The sequence below is a fragment of the Arachis ipaensis genome, chromosome B4 (genome assembly GCF_059453495.1).
Source record: "Arachis ipaensis isolate K30076 ecotype BB chromosome B4, ASM5945349v1, whole genome shotgun sequence".
Classification (NCBI taxonomy): Eukaryota; Viridiplantae; Streptophyta; class Magnoliopsida; order Fabales; family Fabaceae; genus Arachis; species Arachis ipaensis.
Genome location: NC_142439.1, coordinates 3750984 through 3767706, shown reverse-complemented (window position 1 = coordinate 3767706; position 16723 = coordinate 3750984). Strand labels below are relative to the sequence as shown.

Sequence of the window (16723 nt, the reverse complement as noted above, 5' to 3'; positions counted from 1 at the left end):
GTGCAGCGATGGCAACCCTAAGTTCCATAACCCCTCTTCCTTCTAGTCTCCAGTAGGGGTGTTCAAATCCAAGCCGATCCAAATTAAACCGCTCATCCAATCCGATTCAAACCGAAAACCGATTAAAACCGCACTAATTCGGATTTGATTGGATTCTATTTTTTGCAAACCGCTGGATTGGATCGGATTTCGGATCTACTTTTCATAACCGATCCAATCCAATCCAAACCGCACAATGTGCTATAATATTATTATTTTATTATTATATTTACAATTATACTTATAATATGTTCAATTTGTTATATATTTTTCTATTATTCATGTATTATTATTATTTAATAAATATTTTATGTTGAAAATGTTATTTATTTATTTATTTTAACTAACCTATAATTTTATTTCTATTGTTATGTTATCGTTAGTTTTTTAAGATATTGTTAAGACTTGTTATGTCATTGTTGATTATTTAAAATTTGATGTTGAGACTTGTTATATGTATTTAATTTTTTTATTTAAAAAATCGCAAATCCAAACCGATCCAAACCGCTTGTAATCGGATCGGATCAGATTTCCAAAAAAAATTCATCCAATCCAAACCGCACCACACATAAATTAAGCGTTCGGATCGGATGACTTTTTCCCTTAAAACCGAACCAAACCGCACCGCGAACACCCCTATTCTCCAGCCTCCACAACGCGAAGCAGCAGTCCAAAGTCCAGACTCTAGCCCCAATTCGTCTCAACCTCATCGAAGCCACCGGTGCATGTCCGTCCAGCCACCGCCGCCGTCCCAACTTCGAGCTTTGAAGGCAACGGCGCAACGTCTATCCAGCCACCACTGTTTGAGCTTCGAAAATCGAATCCACTGTCGTCGGTCTCGCCTCTTGCCTCCGTCGCGCAGTCACTTCCTGCCGGTGCCAGCTCTGTTCCACACCACCACGTCGGCCACTGTCCCCAGCCACTTCCACACCCTCGCCAGCTCTGCCTTGTTCCATCCTTCCAGGATCCAGCTTCTAGCCTAGGTATTAATTTTTTTTTTTGTAATAATAATGTTGAATAATTGATTTATGTTACTCTGTTGCTGCTTTTTTTTAATTTCTGAATGTGAAATTGTGAAGGAAAATCAAATAATTGATTTTGTGTTGTTGAATATTGCTAAAAATGGATTTGATACTCTGTTGTTGCTTTTTTTAATTTCTAAATGTGAAATTGTGAATAGAAATCAAATAATTAATTTTGTGTTGAAATTATTGCTAAAAATGGATTTGTTACTCTATAGCTGTCATTGGAGCCATTCACACACCACTTTGGCCAAGCTCTCTACTAAAAGGCAAGAAGTTCTTTCTCCAGCAGGCAACATTGTTGAACAGGTCAATAATACACCAGAGTATTAATCTTGGGAGCTTCTTTTAACTTTTTTTCATCTGGGGTGGTGTTGTGATTGTTGTTGATGATGTTGAGACTTTTTTTTTTTGCAGACTATTGTTCAAATCAGAGTGGTGTTGGGTTGCTGGCATTTGTTGGGGGAGAATAGAGCACTGCAAGGTTACTCATCTGCACTGAGGATTGCTCAGCAGCGGCTCCGAAAAGAGCATGGTTGTGTCCCTCATAGAGAGATTCTATCAGGTAAACTTAAAAGTTACAATTTCTCAATTTGAGTGATGGCTAAGTAAAGTTGCATTCTTGTTTAGTATGTAGTTTATTTGCTTGTCAAAAAATTTGGAACTGAAGTTATGCATATTAATCAAAAGCCATATGATATGGTATAGTATGTTATGTGACACTAATTAATTGAAGAAATTGTATGTAAGACAAGTTTTGTTAGATGGGAATGATGTTAGGAGTTTGAAGCTAAAATGGTTGAGGTAGCAAATAGGACTAGTGAGTCAAGAACTGGCTTTGTTTGCGATAACAATTAGAGAAAACATGCTCTTAGAAAGATCTGATGCTGACCAAGTTGAGATTGAAGAAGCTACAAGAGTAGCCAATGCATTCTTTCATTATCAAACTTCCAGAGGGTTATGAAACACAAGTCAGCCAATATAGAGTTTCAATTTCTATTCTTATTTATTGGAATCAAAATTGTTTAATTTTTTGTATCATTGAAAATCTAGATGATGACTTGTAATTCTATGTTTAATTTTAGTTTTATAGTATATTTTGATAAGATCATATGGCTTTGGTCGATGACATTTCATGTAGTGTTTTAAATTTGGAAGATAGTTTAAGATATATATTAAACTATAATTATATTTTAAAATGTTTATTTATAATTTATTTATTATTTTATATTTTTTATTTCAAAATGGTTTTTTCGGTTGAATCACGGTTGGACCGGTTGAACCAATAAACCAGTAAACTAATAACTAAAACGGTTCGATGACCGGTTCGGTTCTCAGAACCTTGCCAGTCGGTACCTTGTTCGGTTCAACCGGCCGAAACCGGCGGTTCGGCCATTTTTCACCGATTTTTGGAGAAACGATTTTAGAGAACAAACCGGATTGTAATATTATCAGTTTATAATTAGACCGGTCGAACCATCGGTCCGGTCTAATTTTTAGAACGTTAGTTAGGAGAGAGTGAATCTCTAGGGCTTTTTGTTTTTTTGTTTTTCTTTAATTACCCAATTCCATGTTTTTAAAATCGGATACTTATTTGCTAATGAGTTATAGTTGAAATGGTCTAATCTCTCTCTACTCACTTAAAGGTTGTAAGTTTGAGTCTTTTTATCTTTGGTAAAAAAATAAATAAATAAATAATTAGATACTTATTCTTTCAAATTTTAAAATACATAATACAAAAATTTATTTTATTTTTATTAGATAATAATATAATATAATCTTTTAATTTTAATAATATTTTATTATTCTAACTAATAAAAATATTCGACTAGTTACGTGTACACTAAAATCAACTATTAAAGTTAGCTACTAGTATAAAATATTAAAATACATGTTAGAATATAAATACACATTAAAAATAAATTAAACTACTCATATATTTATACAGAAATACATTAGTAACTGATTTCAATAGTTAATTTTACGAAAAAGCTCTGCATCCATGTATTTTTTACATGGTTGTTAACCAAGTAATTTCCTCCACACGCACGTCTCCCACCCCTCACTCGTTTGTCATACACGCGCTACATATAACGTGCTGCAACCTAAAGTTTTGCTCAACGTAAACCTTATGCTGCAACGTAAACCTCCTTGCATTCTTCCTTATTGATCTGCATTGCCTTCGTCGTTCTCCTCTGGTCACGTTCATCTTCTCGTTTTCTTATTTCGATCTGGTTGCATTTATCTTCTTCCTATTCTTCTTCGTTTTCTTCTTCGATTTGCACTTTTGGATCGAAACAATAAATGACTCAACTTCAAATTAGGAGAGCAATTTGGATCACTCTTCTGAAACGAATCAAACTGACAAAGTTTGGATTATTCAATTTTGAATTGAATTAAATGGACGGATGTGTACTGAATTGAATTGAATTGATAATATGTAAATTGTAGGCAGAGTTATTTGAATTTGATTTTATATAATGGATTATGTTTCGTTCACTCAGTACTATACAATTGTTTCACCATGAGTACTGTGTTCGGTTCACCATGAGTACTGTGTTCGGTTCATTCTGCAAAAAGCTGTTTGAATTTGATTTTATATCATGGATTATGTTTCGTTCACTCAGTACTATACAATTGTATTGTGTTCGGTTCACCATGAGTATTGTGTTCGGTTCATTTTGCACTATTCAAAACTCTTCTTCCTTACCTTTTACTGCTTCTTCACCAGAGAGAGGAGGAAAAGACAAAAAAATACAGCAGCAACAACAACAAAAGAATGACGATATGGTTTCAGGATTTAGGATTTTAGGGTTTAGGGTTTATGAGTTCAAGGTTCAGTGTACAATGGTTCAGTGTGTTTCAAACTTTCGGTTCGTCCTGTGTATTAATTTCGGTTCACCGTGTTCATGGTTGAGGGTTTAAGGTTTAGGGGTCTAGGATTTAGAGTTCAAGGTTCAGGATTTTAGGGGTTTAGGGTTTACGATAGGGTTCAGGGTTTAGGGTTTAGGGTTTAGCATTCAGGGTTCAGAGTTTAGTGTTTGGGGTTCGTGTTCAAGGTTTAGGGTTTAGCGTTCAGAGTTCAGAGTTCAGAGTTCAAAGTTCAGAGTTTAGGGTTTAGGTTTTAGGGTTTAGGTTTTAGGGTGTAGGGTTTAGGTTTTAGGGATTTAGGTTTATGGGTTCAGGGTTCAGGGTTCAGGGTTCTGGTTTTAGTGTTTAGGGTTTAGGGTTTAGGGTTCAGTGTTTAGGGGTTCATAATTTTTTGGTAAACAGGAGAGCGATTTGGATTACTCTTCTGAAACGAATCAAACTGACAAAGTTTGGATTATTCAATTTTGAATCGAATTGAGTAGAATGCAATTGCTAATTTGAATTGAATTAAATGGACGGAGGTGTACTGAGTTGAATTGAATTGAATTGATAATATGTAAATTGTAGGCAGAGTTATTTGAATTTAATTTTATATAATGGATTATGTTTCGTTCACTCAGTATTATACAATTGTTTCACTATGAGTATTGTATTGGTTCATTCTGCAGAAAGCTGTTTGAATTTGATTTTATATAATGGATTATGTTTCGTTCACTCAGTACTATACAATTGTATTGTGTTCGGTTCACCATGAGTACTGTGTTTAGTTCATTTTGCACTATTCAAAACTCTTCTTCCTCACCTTCTACTGCTTCTTCACCAGAGCGAGAAGGAGGAAAAGACAAAAAAATACAGCAACAACAACAACAAAAGAATGACGATAAAGAGAAAACACATGAAGAAGAAGGAACGCGAAAAATGAGGAGAAGGAGGAGAAGGAGGAGAAGGAGGAATGCGAAGAAGAAGGCAAAGAAGCTCCGTGCGTAAACGAGCGTGAAAAGCGCGGGAAAAGAAGAAGAAGCGTGGGGGAGAAGAAGCGTTGGGTAAGAGCGATTTCGTGTGTGTTGGGCGCGTATATTTCACGTTTCGTTTAATGGTATTGGATTTTTTTGGTGTTGGGCCAACTTAGTTACATGGTTACATGGATGTGTAGCATCTCTGTTAATTTTAATATACGAATAACATTTTTAAAAAATAGTATAATATTATTAAAAATGCCCAAAAAATATCATAGTTATAAAGCAAAAACATAAATATAAACAGAAACAAATTAGTAGTTATTATTAGTCAATTGTAATATATGTTATTAGTTAATTGGAAGATGAAATTTATAGAATTCAATTATTTAATCTATTTAGAATTAAAGGTGATCGAGTACATTGCTTTAATAGCTAGAACAAGTGTGGTCGTATTAAAAAATTTAATTCGTGAGTATGAAATGTATTCCATGAAAAACTTGTGTGCAGGGTAATGGAAAACCACCCAAGACAACAGGGCACAAGTATAAGCTGAGTTTTTAGTTTTTACATGAAGACTGCAGTCAGTATGCTCTCAAATACGCATCATTTGCGATGTGGGGGGAGATGACTATCTGAGTTGACGATATAATCCGCCTCTCTTTTTTCCGTTATATTTAATATCATCCATGTTGTTATGAATCCTGGAGCTAATAGAGCGACCTTTCTTCAGTCTCATCATCCTAGGTTGGACCGAATACGGAACCCGTTATAGGATGGCCAGTCATCCTCGTGACCTATGGGTCGAAACTCTTATCTGTAAATATTAAAGATCGACTACATGCGATACACAGGATGTACATACCGCTTCCAATCAAGTCGTGCATGAGAACAAACTGCAAGAATGTGACGGCAAAGAACATGAAAAGCCTGAAAATACCCACAATTACACTTACCCTCATCAAGTAACACGTGATAATTCTATTGCATAGACCCAAGCACTCCCGCTAACTCTTTAACCGTGAATGTAGTCATCAACCGATTAAACTGATAAACATTCATAGTATTGACGTGTTTCGAGTTGAATTTTATGGCCTTCATCAACGTCTGTAAGAATACAACACCGACTTGAAGCTGGGCAAGGGCCTTTGAACCCTTCCTAGAAAAAAGTTATACTTCTACTCTAATTTTTTGTCTGTTTGAGTCTTTCAGTTCTGTATATTTTCTACTGCTTCCTTTGATGCCTTTTTTGTTTTAAAAAAATTAAATAAAAATAAATTTTATGCTCTGTAATTTCTTGATTTGTGATTCTCTTGTTGTATTTTTTTTTTTAAATTTAGATGCTATTAGGGTTTGATTCAGGTTTCTAGTTCTTGTAAAATTACTAGTGATCTGTTATGATTTGATTGTAGTTATTTTTCTTTTAAATTCTAGATTTTTTTCGGTATGCTATTTTTCGTATTTTAGAGTTAAGATATTAATATATTTTTTATTTTTTAATTTTCAAATTTTAAAGCATATTTTTATTTTTTGTTTTTTAATCGGATATATCCGATATCCGTTCGCAAATGTATAGATCAGATCGAATCTGAGTATAAAATGTGCGGATATTAGATCCGATCCGATAAATTTAGTACAAATCGAATCGAAATTTTGGCCACATCTGATCCGATCCAATCCGTGTGCAGCCCTACTTTATCCTAGGTAATAACCCTCGAACCAACCCTTTTATTTACATTGAATTCTGAGTTCTCTGTTCATAATGACTTTATGCATGCCTTAATTTTTTTCTTTTTTCATCTTTGCTCTAATGAATTGTTAATTAATTATCTTTGCTCTGATATATATAATATGTATACTTTTGAACTTGGATTATTGGTTGGATTATTCATTTCATTTTTGATGATTATCACTTATATTTTCTCAAGTATTATGTAATTATATGTTGCTCTAATACTTGTACTATAATGTTGGAATACTTATGGTGAGATTCTCTAAGATTTAAAATAATAGTTGAAAAGTCTTCACTCTAAATTCTTATTATCTTATGATGAGAATAATCAATCATTTTTAGAAATTATATTAGTTTCATCATTACCTAGGGGAAAGAATTTTGACTTCATATAGTTTAAAACTTTAAATTGTGTTTTGATAATTAACAAAAATAAATATAATTTAAAACTTTCAATAATTTACATTTAATTATTTTCTCAAGCTTTTAAGTAATAGAAAATTGAGTTATTTATTTCAAACTAGTCAAATATAAGACTTGAAAAAGACACCTTTATTGTATATATCATATACCAAACTAGCAAACACATATTAAAGTAGTTTTGACTAAATATTAACATATATCTTAATAGGATTTAGATTTTAAAGTTTAAAGAAGTCTTAGTTGTTTATAATCTTGTTGATTTATTGTCACACAAAATAAAAGGGGATAAAACCTAATTAACAAGAAATAATCGACTAAACTCGTATAAATACAATTATATATTTTATGAGTTAATAGTCAAATTAATTCTTAAAAAATAAGACATTGTTTAAATTTATCTTTAAAAGATAAATTAAATTGGTTCTTAAAAAATTACAAATTAATTATATTTGTTCTTTAGTCACTCCATTAATAATTTTTTTTAAAAATTGATGCAGTAAAACATTAATTGATAATATATATAATAATACCTAATATATCTAATTAGATATTGACCAAATATATTTATGAAAATTTATTAATTTAGTCATTTTTTCTAATTACAAAAATTTTATTTTCAATCTGACCTAGTGACTAAATTAATAGATTTTCTTAAATATATTTAGTTAACGTCCAATTGAACATGTTATGTGTCATGTATGTTATCAATTAATATTTTACATCATCCATCATTGACAAAATTATGAGTAGAGTAACTAAAGCACAAATATGATTAATTCGTAATATTTAAAGGACCAATTTAATTGAAAAAATCTTTTAGAAACGAATTTAAAAAATGTTTTTATCTTTCAGAAACTAATTTGACTATTAACCTTATATTTTATTGCTAGGATGAAAAATTATTTAAGTAGTGGCGTGGCTTGTAATTGTGATTTGTGTTTATACGCATAGGTAACGAATTTAGCGTTACCTGTTTCTATCTTTCTGTCATTTTCTCCTTCTCTAACATACATACATCACAATTTGAGTCTCCCAAATTCAAAAGAAATTCAAAGCTTCTTGCATTGACCCATGAAAATGCGACTTTAGGTACAGAAAATTCTTAAAAAATTTGCAGGGTGATCAAGGGGGGTTAGGGCCCTGCAAATTTGAATCGTAACCCCTTGAATACGAACATCATGGGGATGACAAAGGACAACGTAATTGGGTTTGTTTTGGCTGTGTCTTCCAGCATTTTTATTGGTTCAAGCTTTATAATTAAAAAGATGGGATTATTAAAAGCCGCCGGTAATGGCAAAAGAGCAGGTTCAATTCATTCGCCTTCCTTCCTTCCTTCATTCATTCATTATTTTCAAACATTGGAATAATCATTTTTATAATTTGATTAATTAGCCACGGGAGGCCATTCATACCTGACTGAACCGTTTTGGTGGGCCGGAATGATTTCAAGTGAGTCACCTTCTTTAATTATGTAAATAATTAATTAATTTAATTGATAAAGTTTATTTAATTAGCATTTTTTGTATTTGGTTGTAGTGATCGTTGGGGAAATAGCTAATTTTGCGGCATATGCATTTGCTCCTGCAATTCTTGTAACTCCTTTGGGAGCTTTAAGCATAATTTTCAGGTGAGAGCTGAGCATATAATAATGTATGTTATAATTAATTAATGTGATGATTATTAATTATGATTTAATGATGCAGTTCAGTGCTAGCTCAATTTATCTTACATGAGAAATTGCATATGTTTGGAAAGCTTGGATGTGCCTTGTGTGTGGTGGGGTCCATAACTATTGTTTTGCATGCCCCGCACGAGCGCGACATCCACTCCGTCAAGGAAATATGGGAGCTTGCTACAGAACCAGGTAATCTTTACGGATTCATAATTCATTCATTGTCTCCCAACACTCCTTAATTAAATTACACCATAAATAACTTTTTCAGATGAATCTATCAAGTATACGACCACTTCCTCAACTTCTCATGTCATATTTCTTGTCTAATAATTATTCAATACGCGTATTTTTTGTGTTGAGTTAGACGGTGTTTATTTTATTATGGAAAAGTATACGTAATCAACAATTTTTTTGAACAATATATGAACAATGTGAATTAATAGAGTTAAAAGAGTAAATTTAATTAATAGCATTAAATTAGGATATAGTATATTTTTATTTGATTGATGATTGTTTATATTATTTAAAATAGTCATTATTTACCTAACATTTCCCTTTTACTATACATGTAACACGCCCATTAAAATATGGACATCGTTTGGTTGTTGAGATATTGAATTTTGATAAATACAAAGACATATGAAAGATACATAAAATACATGTTTTTAGTGAGACACAAATGATACCATACTTGGATACAAATGATGAGATACGATTAATAAGTCTCACCCTTAAATATCTGTTTTGCCACATATATCCATCTCTGCCAGCCCCTCTCTCACCCCCTGCCTCTCTTTAAATATCTGTTTTTTTTTTTAGAAAACAATTGTTTAATTGATTGTTGAATTTAGTTTGTCTTTTCTTTTTTTTAAAAAAAAAAAAATAATTCTTGAATTAGAATTGTTGATGATAATAATTTTGGGCCAAAGTTGAAGAACTAGTAGTGGTGGTGATGGTAAACGCAATGGGAGTAATTATAAATATATTGTTTGAAGGTTAAAATTGATATATATATATATTTTTTTACTAGACAAGAAATAAAAGAAAACAAAGAAAACAAAACAGAAGAGAGACGAAAGCCTCCTAAAAACAAGCAGATAAGTTCCTTGTAAGTAAGACCCAAAGCTCACCTAAGGCTCCAACAACTCAGTTTGAGGGATATTATTCACTGCTGCAAACTTTGCCATAGCATCCGTAACATGATTAGTTGATCTTTGAATTACCTTGACATCAGTTTTCCAATTCCAAGTCAAAATCTCATGAATTTTAGAAACCAAATTAAATCATAATTAGCACTTTGGATGTTAGTAAAACAGTTTTGAATTAGGAGAAAAGCTTTCAAATAGTCTATCTCACAAAAAATCTGTCTGTATCCTGCCTCCCACCCTGCCTCCCAAGCAAAAAGTAATCCTCTCCAAATAGCAAAAAGCTCACAACGAAGTACCGTTCCTAGCGGCAGAACTCCAATACAACCACATTGCCAGGCACCATCCGAGTTTCTAATAATACAGTCAAAACCAGCACAATCGTCATGGATATTAGCATCACTATTAATCTTAAACATCCCCCCAGGAGGAGGAGACCAAGATGAGCTCGGGCAAGATAAATGAACACCATTAAGCTTAGTGAACAAAGACTTTAATTCCTTATCAAATGGTAAGATTAACGTTATCACTTTACTAAAAAGCCAAGAACTCATAGGATTGAAAACATCATTATTTCTGTCTCTCCAAATCTACCAAAGACCAAAGAAGAAAAGAGTAGCATTGACATTCTTACATTCAAATATCCATTGTTTTAAGGATGGACAGTGAACATTGTTAAACTGTAAAGTTTGCCAAACTGTACTAACTTTTGGACAATCACGTAAATAATGAAGAACGGTTTCTGGAGCTAGGGAGCAACATGGGCATAAATCAGAAGAAAAAAAGTCAACGGTGATGTCTAAAAACAGTAATTGAAGAGTATTATGGAAGCAAAGCCAAACAAAAAATTTAAATTTCTCAAGTACCTGGGATCTCCAAAGCCAGAGCCACTCTTCATTCTCCTCCCATCCATATTTATGCTTGCAAAGCCATAAGTAACCACTACTAGAAGAGTAAATTTTTGAATTTGATGCATCCCATCTCCAACCTGCTATGTCCCTAGATTCCACATCAAGATTGTAAGAATTTATATTTAGAGACAAAACATCATGTATAGTAGTGTAAATTCCATTGAAATTCCAAAAACCATCTCTCCAAGTATTACCAATAGCAAGGTCAATATCTGCGATGTGAACATATATGGCAACTCATTTGCAACAGCACCTTCTCTTCTCCAAGAATCAAACCAAAAGGAACCATTTAGAGAACCAATACACCAAGAAAAACTCTCTTTCAAAACTTGATAAGCCTTCACAATACTTGTCCAAACATAGGAAGCATTCTTATAGGAGAACAAGTATCTGTGCTTATATTTAGTAGCAAGCATTTGAACCCAAAATTTTTCTGGACACTAAAAAAACTGTCAGACAAGTTTGCCTAACAAGGCTATATTGGTGCAGCTGTACAGGCAGGGTCTCTAATCCCAAGCTTACCAAACTTCTTCGGGGTGACTACCGTCCTCCAATTGACAAGACTCATATACCTTCCTTCAACCTGGCCCTTCCAAAGAAATCGGCGCATTAACAAAGATATCTTATTAGTAACATTGATAGGAAAGAACGAAACCTGTATTTGGTAAACTGGTAAAGAGGCCACTACTGAATTAATCAAACAGAGCCACCCGGCCCTATTCAAGAGATGCTCTTTCCAACTAGCAAGCTGACTCCTTATTTTATCCACGATACTATTAAAGGAAACTCTGGTTGGAGTGATTAATATTGACGCCGAGATACTTACCAAGATCCTGGGTGAATCTAATGGCAGAAACTCCGATGAACATCTCTTTCCTTTGATTAAAAATATTTTTGGAACAAAGAGTTCTGGATTTATCTAAATTAATTCTCATTCCGAAAGCTTTTCAAAATAAGTTGAGGGAATTCATAATAACTTGGACTTGGGATTTTCTGGCTTTGCAGAAAAGCAACAAATCATCAGCAAACATAAGATGGGAGACCCTAGGTCCTCCTTTAGAAATAGCCATTGGATCTCATATACCCATATCAACCTGATTAGTAATATAGCAAGCTAAACATTCCATACAAATAACAAACAAATAAGGGGACATAGGATCTCCTTGCCAAAAACCTTTCTTAGGAACAAACTTATCTAACCTGCTGTCATTCCAAAGAATTGAAAGAGAGAAAGCTTGGACACAGAACATGATAAGTTTGATAGTAGCAGTGAAAAAAGCAAAACCCCTAAGGAAATGCTCTAAGAACCTCCCGTCCACTCTATCATAAGCCTTCTCTAAATCGATTTTAAAGGCCAACGTTTCTTTGTGTGATTTTGTTTTCTTCATGAAATAATGGAGAATCTCGTGAGCAATGATAATATTCTCTGGAGCGCCCTTGCCTTAGATGAAACCGTTTTAAAAAGGTTCAATGATATCTGTCAAAAAAGATCGAAACGGGTTCACCAAAATTTTGAATTCATCACTCTTAAATTAAATTATTAGTTATATTTGGAAAAAAAAATTAGAATTATGATTCCACTCGTCCCAATTATCAATAAATTAAGAATTTCTCAATCAATAAAAAAAATTCCCGGCTTGAGCTTATTTCAGTGGATTAATTTTGATCAAGTAGTTAAAACTTAAAAGTATGCACCATTTTATTTTATTTTATTTTTTCTTTTAATTGGTTTTTATGAACAGGTTTTATTTTCTATGCCATTATTTGTGTGGCAATGATTTGCATTCTCATTTTCCGTTATGCGCCAACCCACGGACAGAAGTATATAGTGGTATATATTGGAATATGCTCACTCACGGGCTCACTCACGGTATTAATTAATATTAATTATTATATATATATGTTTTCAATCCTCAAAATAATTGATGCTAATCTTAGTTTGTGCATATATAGGTTATGTGTGTGAAAGCAGTGGGAATGGCCTTGAAGCTTACATTTGAAGGGAATAATCAATTTAAATACTATCAAACTTGGTTATTCACGTTGGCCGTCGTTGGGTGTTGTCTCATGCAGATTAACTACTTAAACAAGGTAATAACATCGCCTATGTTCTTATTATAATACACTAGTGGAGCTTTAAAGAAAGAAAATTGGTAAACTAAGAACTTGGAAATTTAATCACCTGTTTTTTCATAGAATTATCATAGACTTAAGTATAATCCATTAGAAATATAAGATTTAAAATCTAACATTTTATGATGATATATTGTTGAGAAAATACTCAGTTTGATCCTGAAGTTACATTTGAATTTCAATTCAGTTCTTAAAGTTTTAATTGCCTCAATTTAGTCCCTAAACTTTTCAAATTGTAATTATGTTAGTCCCTGTGGTGATTTCCGTCACAGAGTCAATTGAAAAGTTTAGGGACTAAATTAAGACAATTAAAACTTTAAGGATTAAATTGAGAGTTTGAGATTCGAGTGTAATTTTAGAGACAAATTAAGTATTTTCTCTATATTGTTATATTAGAAGCCTACTATACGCACATGATCTATGTGCGACAAAAATCATAGCGCCAAGATAGTAAAGTTTCAGGTGACAAATGGGTTTGTCCGTCCCATTCTGTTGAGTTCTGTCTAAATAAATTTAAGTTTCTGACACTTGTTTAAGCGGATTAGTGAGCTAACTACTAAATCGACTTAACTTGGTTAGGTGGGTGGTGGCTTTAGTTCTGAGAAGTGAATTGATTTTTTTTAAAAATTTTTGCCAGAGAATTTTTTTAGAGTTAGACTAGGTTAATTTTGAAATTGATCTGTTTTTGGCTTATAGTATTAAAAAAAACCAACGAAAATAAAATTTAAATAACAAAATTTTAAAAGACAGAATTAACCTCAATGCATTTTTCTTCTCATTTATTATTTTTATCTTTTTTCATCTCACAAAATTTTAAAAACAAATAACAATGAAAATAAAATTTAAATATAATAGATCCTACTAATTGGTTTAACTTTTCTGTTTGATCTATTATTGTTCAAATTTTTCTGAGCTTTGATTTACTTAGTTATGTATAAAAGTAATTCCAACCCTAAATTTACAGAATTTAAAATGCACAAAAATGATTATTTATCGGTGTTAATCGGATCCCCTAATCAAATGTAACATATTCTATTATTTCTTTGGTCTGGAAAATTAAGTAACAAGTTCAAATTGGAAAAAATGTTTGCAGGCTTTGGACATCTTTAACACAAATGTGGTCTCTCCAGTTTACTACGTCATGTTTACTACACTTACCATCGTTGCCAGTATAATCATGTTTAAGGTGAATTATTTATGAGTAAATATTTCATCCGACCCTGACAATTATCTCGAAAGGACAACGAGAACCCCAGAAAAAAACACCAAATTCGGTCTCTAATCTTTTTTTGGGACTGATTAGCTCTGTGCCAAAAAAAATAACATTAACTTTTTTTTTGGCACAGAGATCTCGTTGTCCATTCGAAGTAATTGTTAGGGGTCGAGTTGAATTTTTTTTGTCAAGAGCTTCGTTGTCTTTTGAAGTAATTGTTAGGAATTATTTTAGGTTTTTCTCATTATTTATTTACTTTCCATGCCTTTTTCATCAATTGCATTATTTAGCTTTATTATTAGAGGGTTAGCTTTAAACACAATATTTTCGTTTTAGGTATTAATAATGAATGAAATATTTATAGTAGCAATATTTTGGTTCTTTTACTGTAGGATTGGGACCACTCAAGTGCACAACAGATTGCAACCGAATTGTGTGGTTTTGTCACAATTTTATCTGGGACATTCCTTCTTCACAAAACTAAGGATATGGGAAACCCACCACCAGAAGTTTCTAATATTTCAAAGTCAAGTGACGACCCTCCAGAAATTTGATTCATTTTTGTGTTTACATTACAGCAGCAATTTGCTATTATTCGATGTATATGTCATTAACATAATTCAATTAATTAATTGTTAAATTAATCGTTATTTAAACCGACTCCCACACGTTTTTACTCTAGAATATTTAATAATTACCAGTAATTTCAAGAATTTTTTATTTAAATAAATAAAATAAATATAATAATTATCGAAATAAATAATTTAAAAAATATTTATCGATTTAAATTTTTCAGTCTTATCTCGTTTACAGTCTAAACAGATAAGACACGTCATCTGCGACGTGTCTATCTCGTTTATACTGTAAACGAGATAGACTACTTATCTCGTTTATGCTGTAAATGAGATAAAGTCTGTCTGTACTTATAAATAGAAGTCGTTAACAGCGACAGTCTGGACCCCATTTTGACTGAGTCAACCTATTTCTCTCCTCTTTTGTCCCTTTCTTATCCTATTTTAGACTGATACGGTGATGGCGTGCCAGACAGGGAACGACGGAGATATCAACAGGCTGAACGATACATCGTATTACGCCGAGGCGGCCGATTTCGAGGTTAGTTGCGTTCTGTTTGTTTAATCTAAGAATGTGGTCATTGTTAGGATAGTCCTGAATTGGCAAGAATGTAGTTAAATAGTTTAGTAATAGGTCTCTAAAAGGAATTTAGAACTCTATTTGTTTGTGCAAGGTTGTTATGACTTACTTATTGGTTTTGAACTTTTTTTTTTCTTGTGCTAGGTTGTTAGTATTTATAACGTTCTAATTGTGAAAGGTATCCTGACATATGTAATTTAGAGACATGTGTAGGCTAGAAACATGGAAGTATGTTATTAATTAGAAGTAATTGTAAGTTAGATAGAAATATTTGCTTTGTATCACATGTTAAGCTTATCTAAACACAAAAAAAAAAAAAATAGTAAGAATTCAATAATGTGCATAAATTTATGATCATCTCTTTATAAGCCCGAATTTTTATTTTATCGTTCAGAGGCCTCGCCTTTTACTGCCCCGACAAGTGAGTCATACCCTTCCTCCACCGGACACCATCGTCTCGTATTGCTTTAGCCATATCTCAAACCTACTTAATATATCGTACAGAAGTATTGAAAAGTACAAGTAAAGTTGAGCTTACCAGTATCCGAGGTTCTGCCGAAGGGCTACACAGAGGCTCCATTGACACCCATTCTCATCTTGACGGCACTGCACATCTTACTTTAACCAATCCGATTCGATCATCTGGTACTCCGTACTCCTGCGAATACTGTAGTTCTTCACACCCTGAAGCACTGCCTCTCGGCTTCTAAACCTGTGGCCGACCCGAAACTCTACACCGCCGTCTAGGTTGTAATCATCTTCACCAGTGTCAGAAAACGGAGTCCTCTCATACATGGTGTCCAGATTCAGACCGTGATAGTGAGATGGCACTGCCGATAGCGCCGGAATTGGATGAGGTGGAGGCAAGACATGGCGCGCCACAATTTGGACAGGTGTCTCCGGAACACACTCATCCTCATCCCCACCCATCGGACGAGTCGCTGTCCACAATGTCCGCCACGTAATCCTCATCCGACTCCTCCTCGCCCTCGTTTGCCTCATCCACTAGAATGGCGACATAAATGGGCGGTGGTGCGAGAGGTCGGTCGTGCTGTACATAGGTCGAGTGTACGGAACTCCCATCACCACTGTGTCTCACCTCTGCGGAAAGCTCCATTACCTGCTCCACCATGATCCTCCCATGGATGTTGAACATCAGTCGCACATGCTCGTCCCCTTGAAGTTGAAATAGTCGAAACCGGAAGACTCTGTTACCCATGGGTGTCAGCAACCTATACGCCACCCTTTCGATTTTCCTCACTTCTGTACCATCGAACTTACTCAATATCAAACTCTTAAAATACGACAACGTATCCACACGCTGAGTGCGAAACAATATCGGATCCTCACACTCAAATGTCACCCCATTGTCGCCATTTCTCATACGACAATTGGGATAAACAAGCACAACTATGTATGGATTATTACTGGCCATTAATGCCTTGTATTCG

General features: G+C 33.5%; 1 protein-coding gene and 1 pseudogene across 1 annotated transcript; one reads left to right on the top strand and one right to left on the bottom strand.

The window, feature by feature from the left end:
* Nucleotides 1-8004: 8004 nt before the first annotated feature.
* Nucleotides 8005-14704, top strand: LOC107637511 (putative magnesium transporter NIPA1). Its single transcript, XM_088483737.1, has 8 exons — nt 8005-8348; nt 8436-8492; nt 8580-8670; nt 8747-8907; nt 12517-12644; nt 12728-12865; nt 14001-14093; nt 14513-14704. Exons 1-8 carry the CDS (start codon nt 8222-8224, stop codon nt 14672-14674), a joined length of 957 nt encoding a protein of 318 aa, XP_088339863.1. The 5' UTR covers nt 8005-8221; the 3' UTR covers nt 14675-14704.
* Nucleotides 14705-15131: 427 nt separating this feature from the next.
* Nucleotides 15132-16428, bottom strand: LOC148566505 (uncharacterized; annotated as a pseudogene).
* Nucleotides 16429-16723: the final 295 nt, after the last annotated feature.

Bases quoted from the DNA above. Each gene is read 5' to 3' on its own strand.
- LOC107637511 (XM_088483737.1), top strand. From the start codon at position 8,222: ATGGGGATGACAAAGGACAACGTAATTGGGTTTGTTTTGGCTGTGTCT. The intron at 8,908-12,516 runs GTAATCTTTACG...TTTTATGAACAG, and splicing joins GGAGCTTGCTACAGAACCAG to GTTTTATTTTCTATGCCATT. The intron at 14,094-14,512 runs GTGAATTATTTA...CTTTTACTGTAG, and splicing joins CCAGTATAATCATGTTTAAG to GATTGGGACCACTCAAGTGC.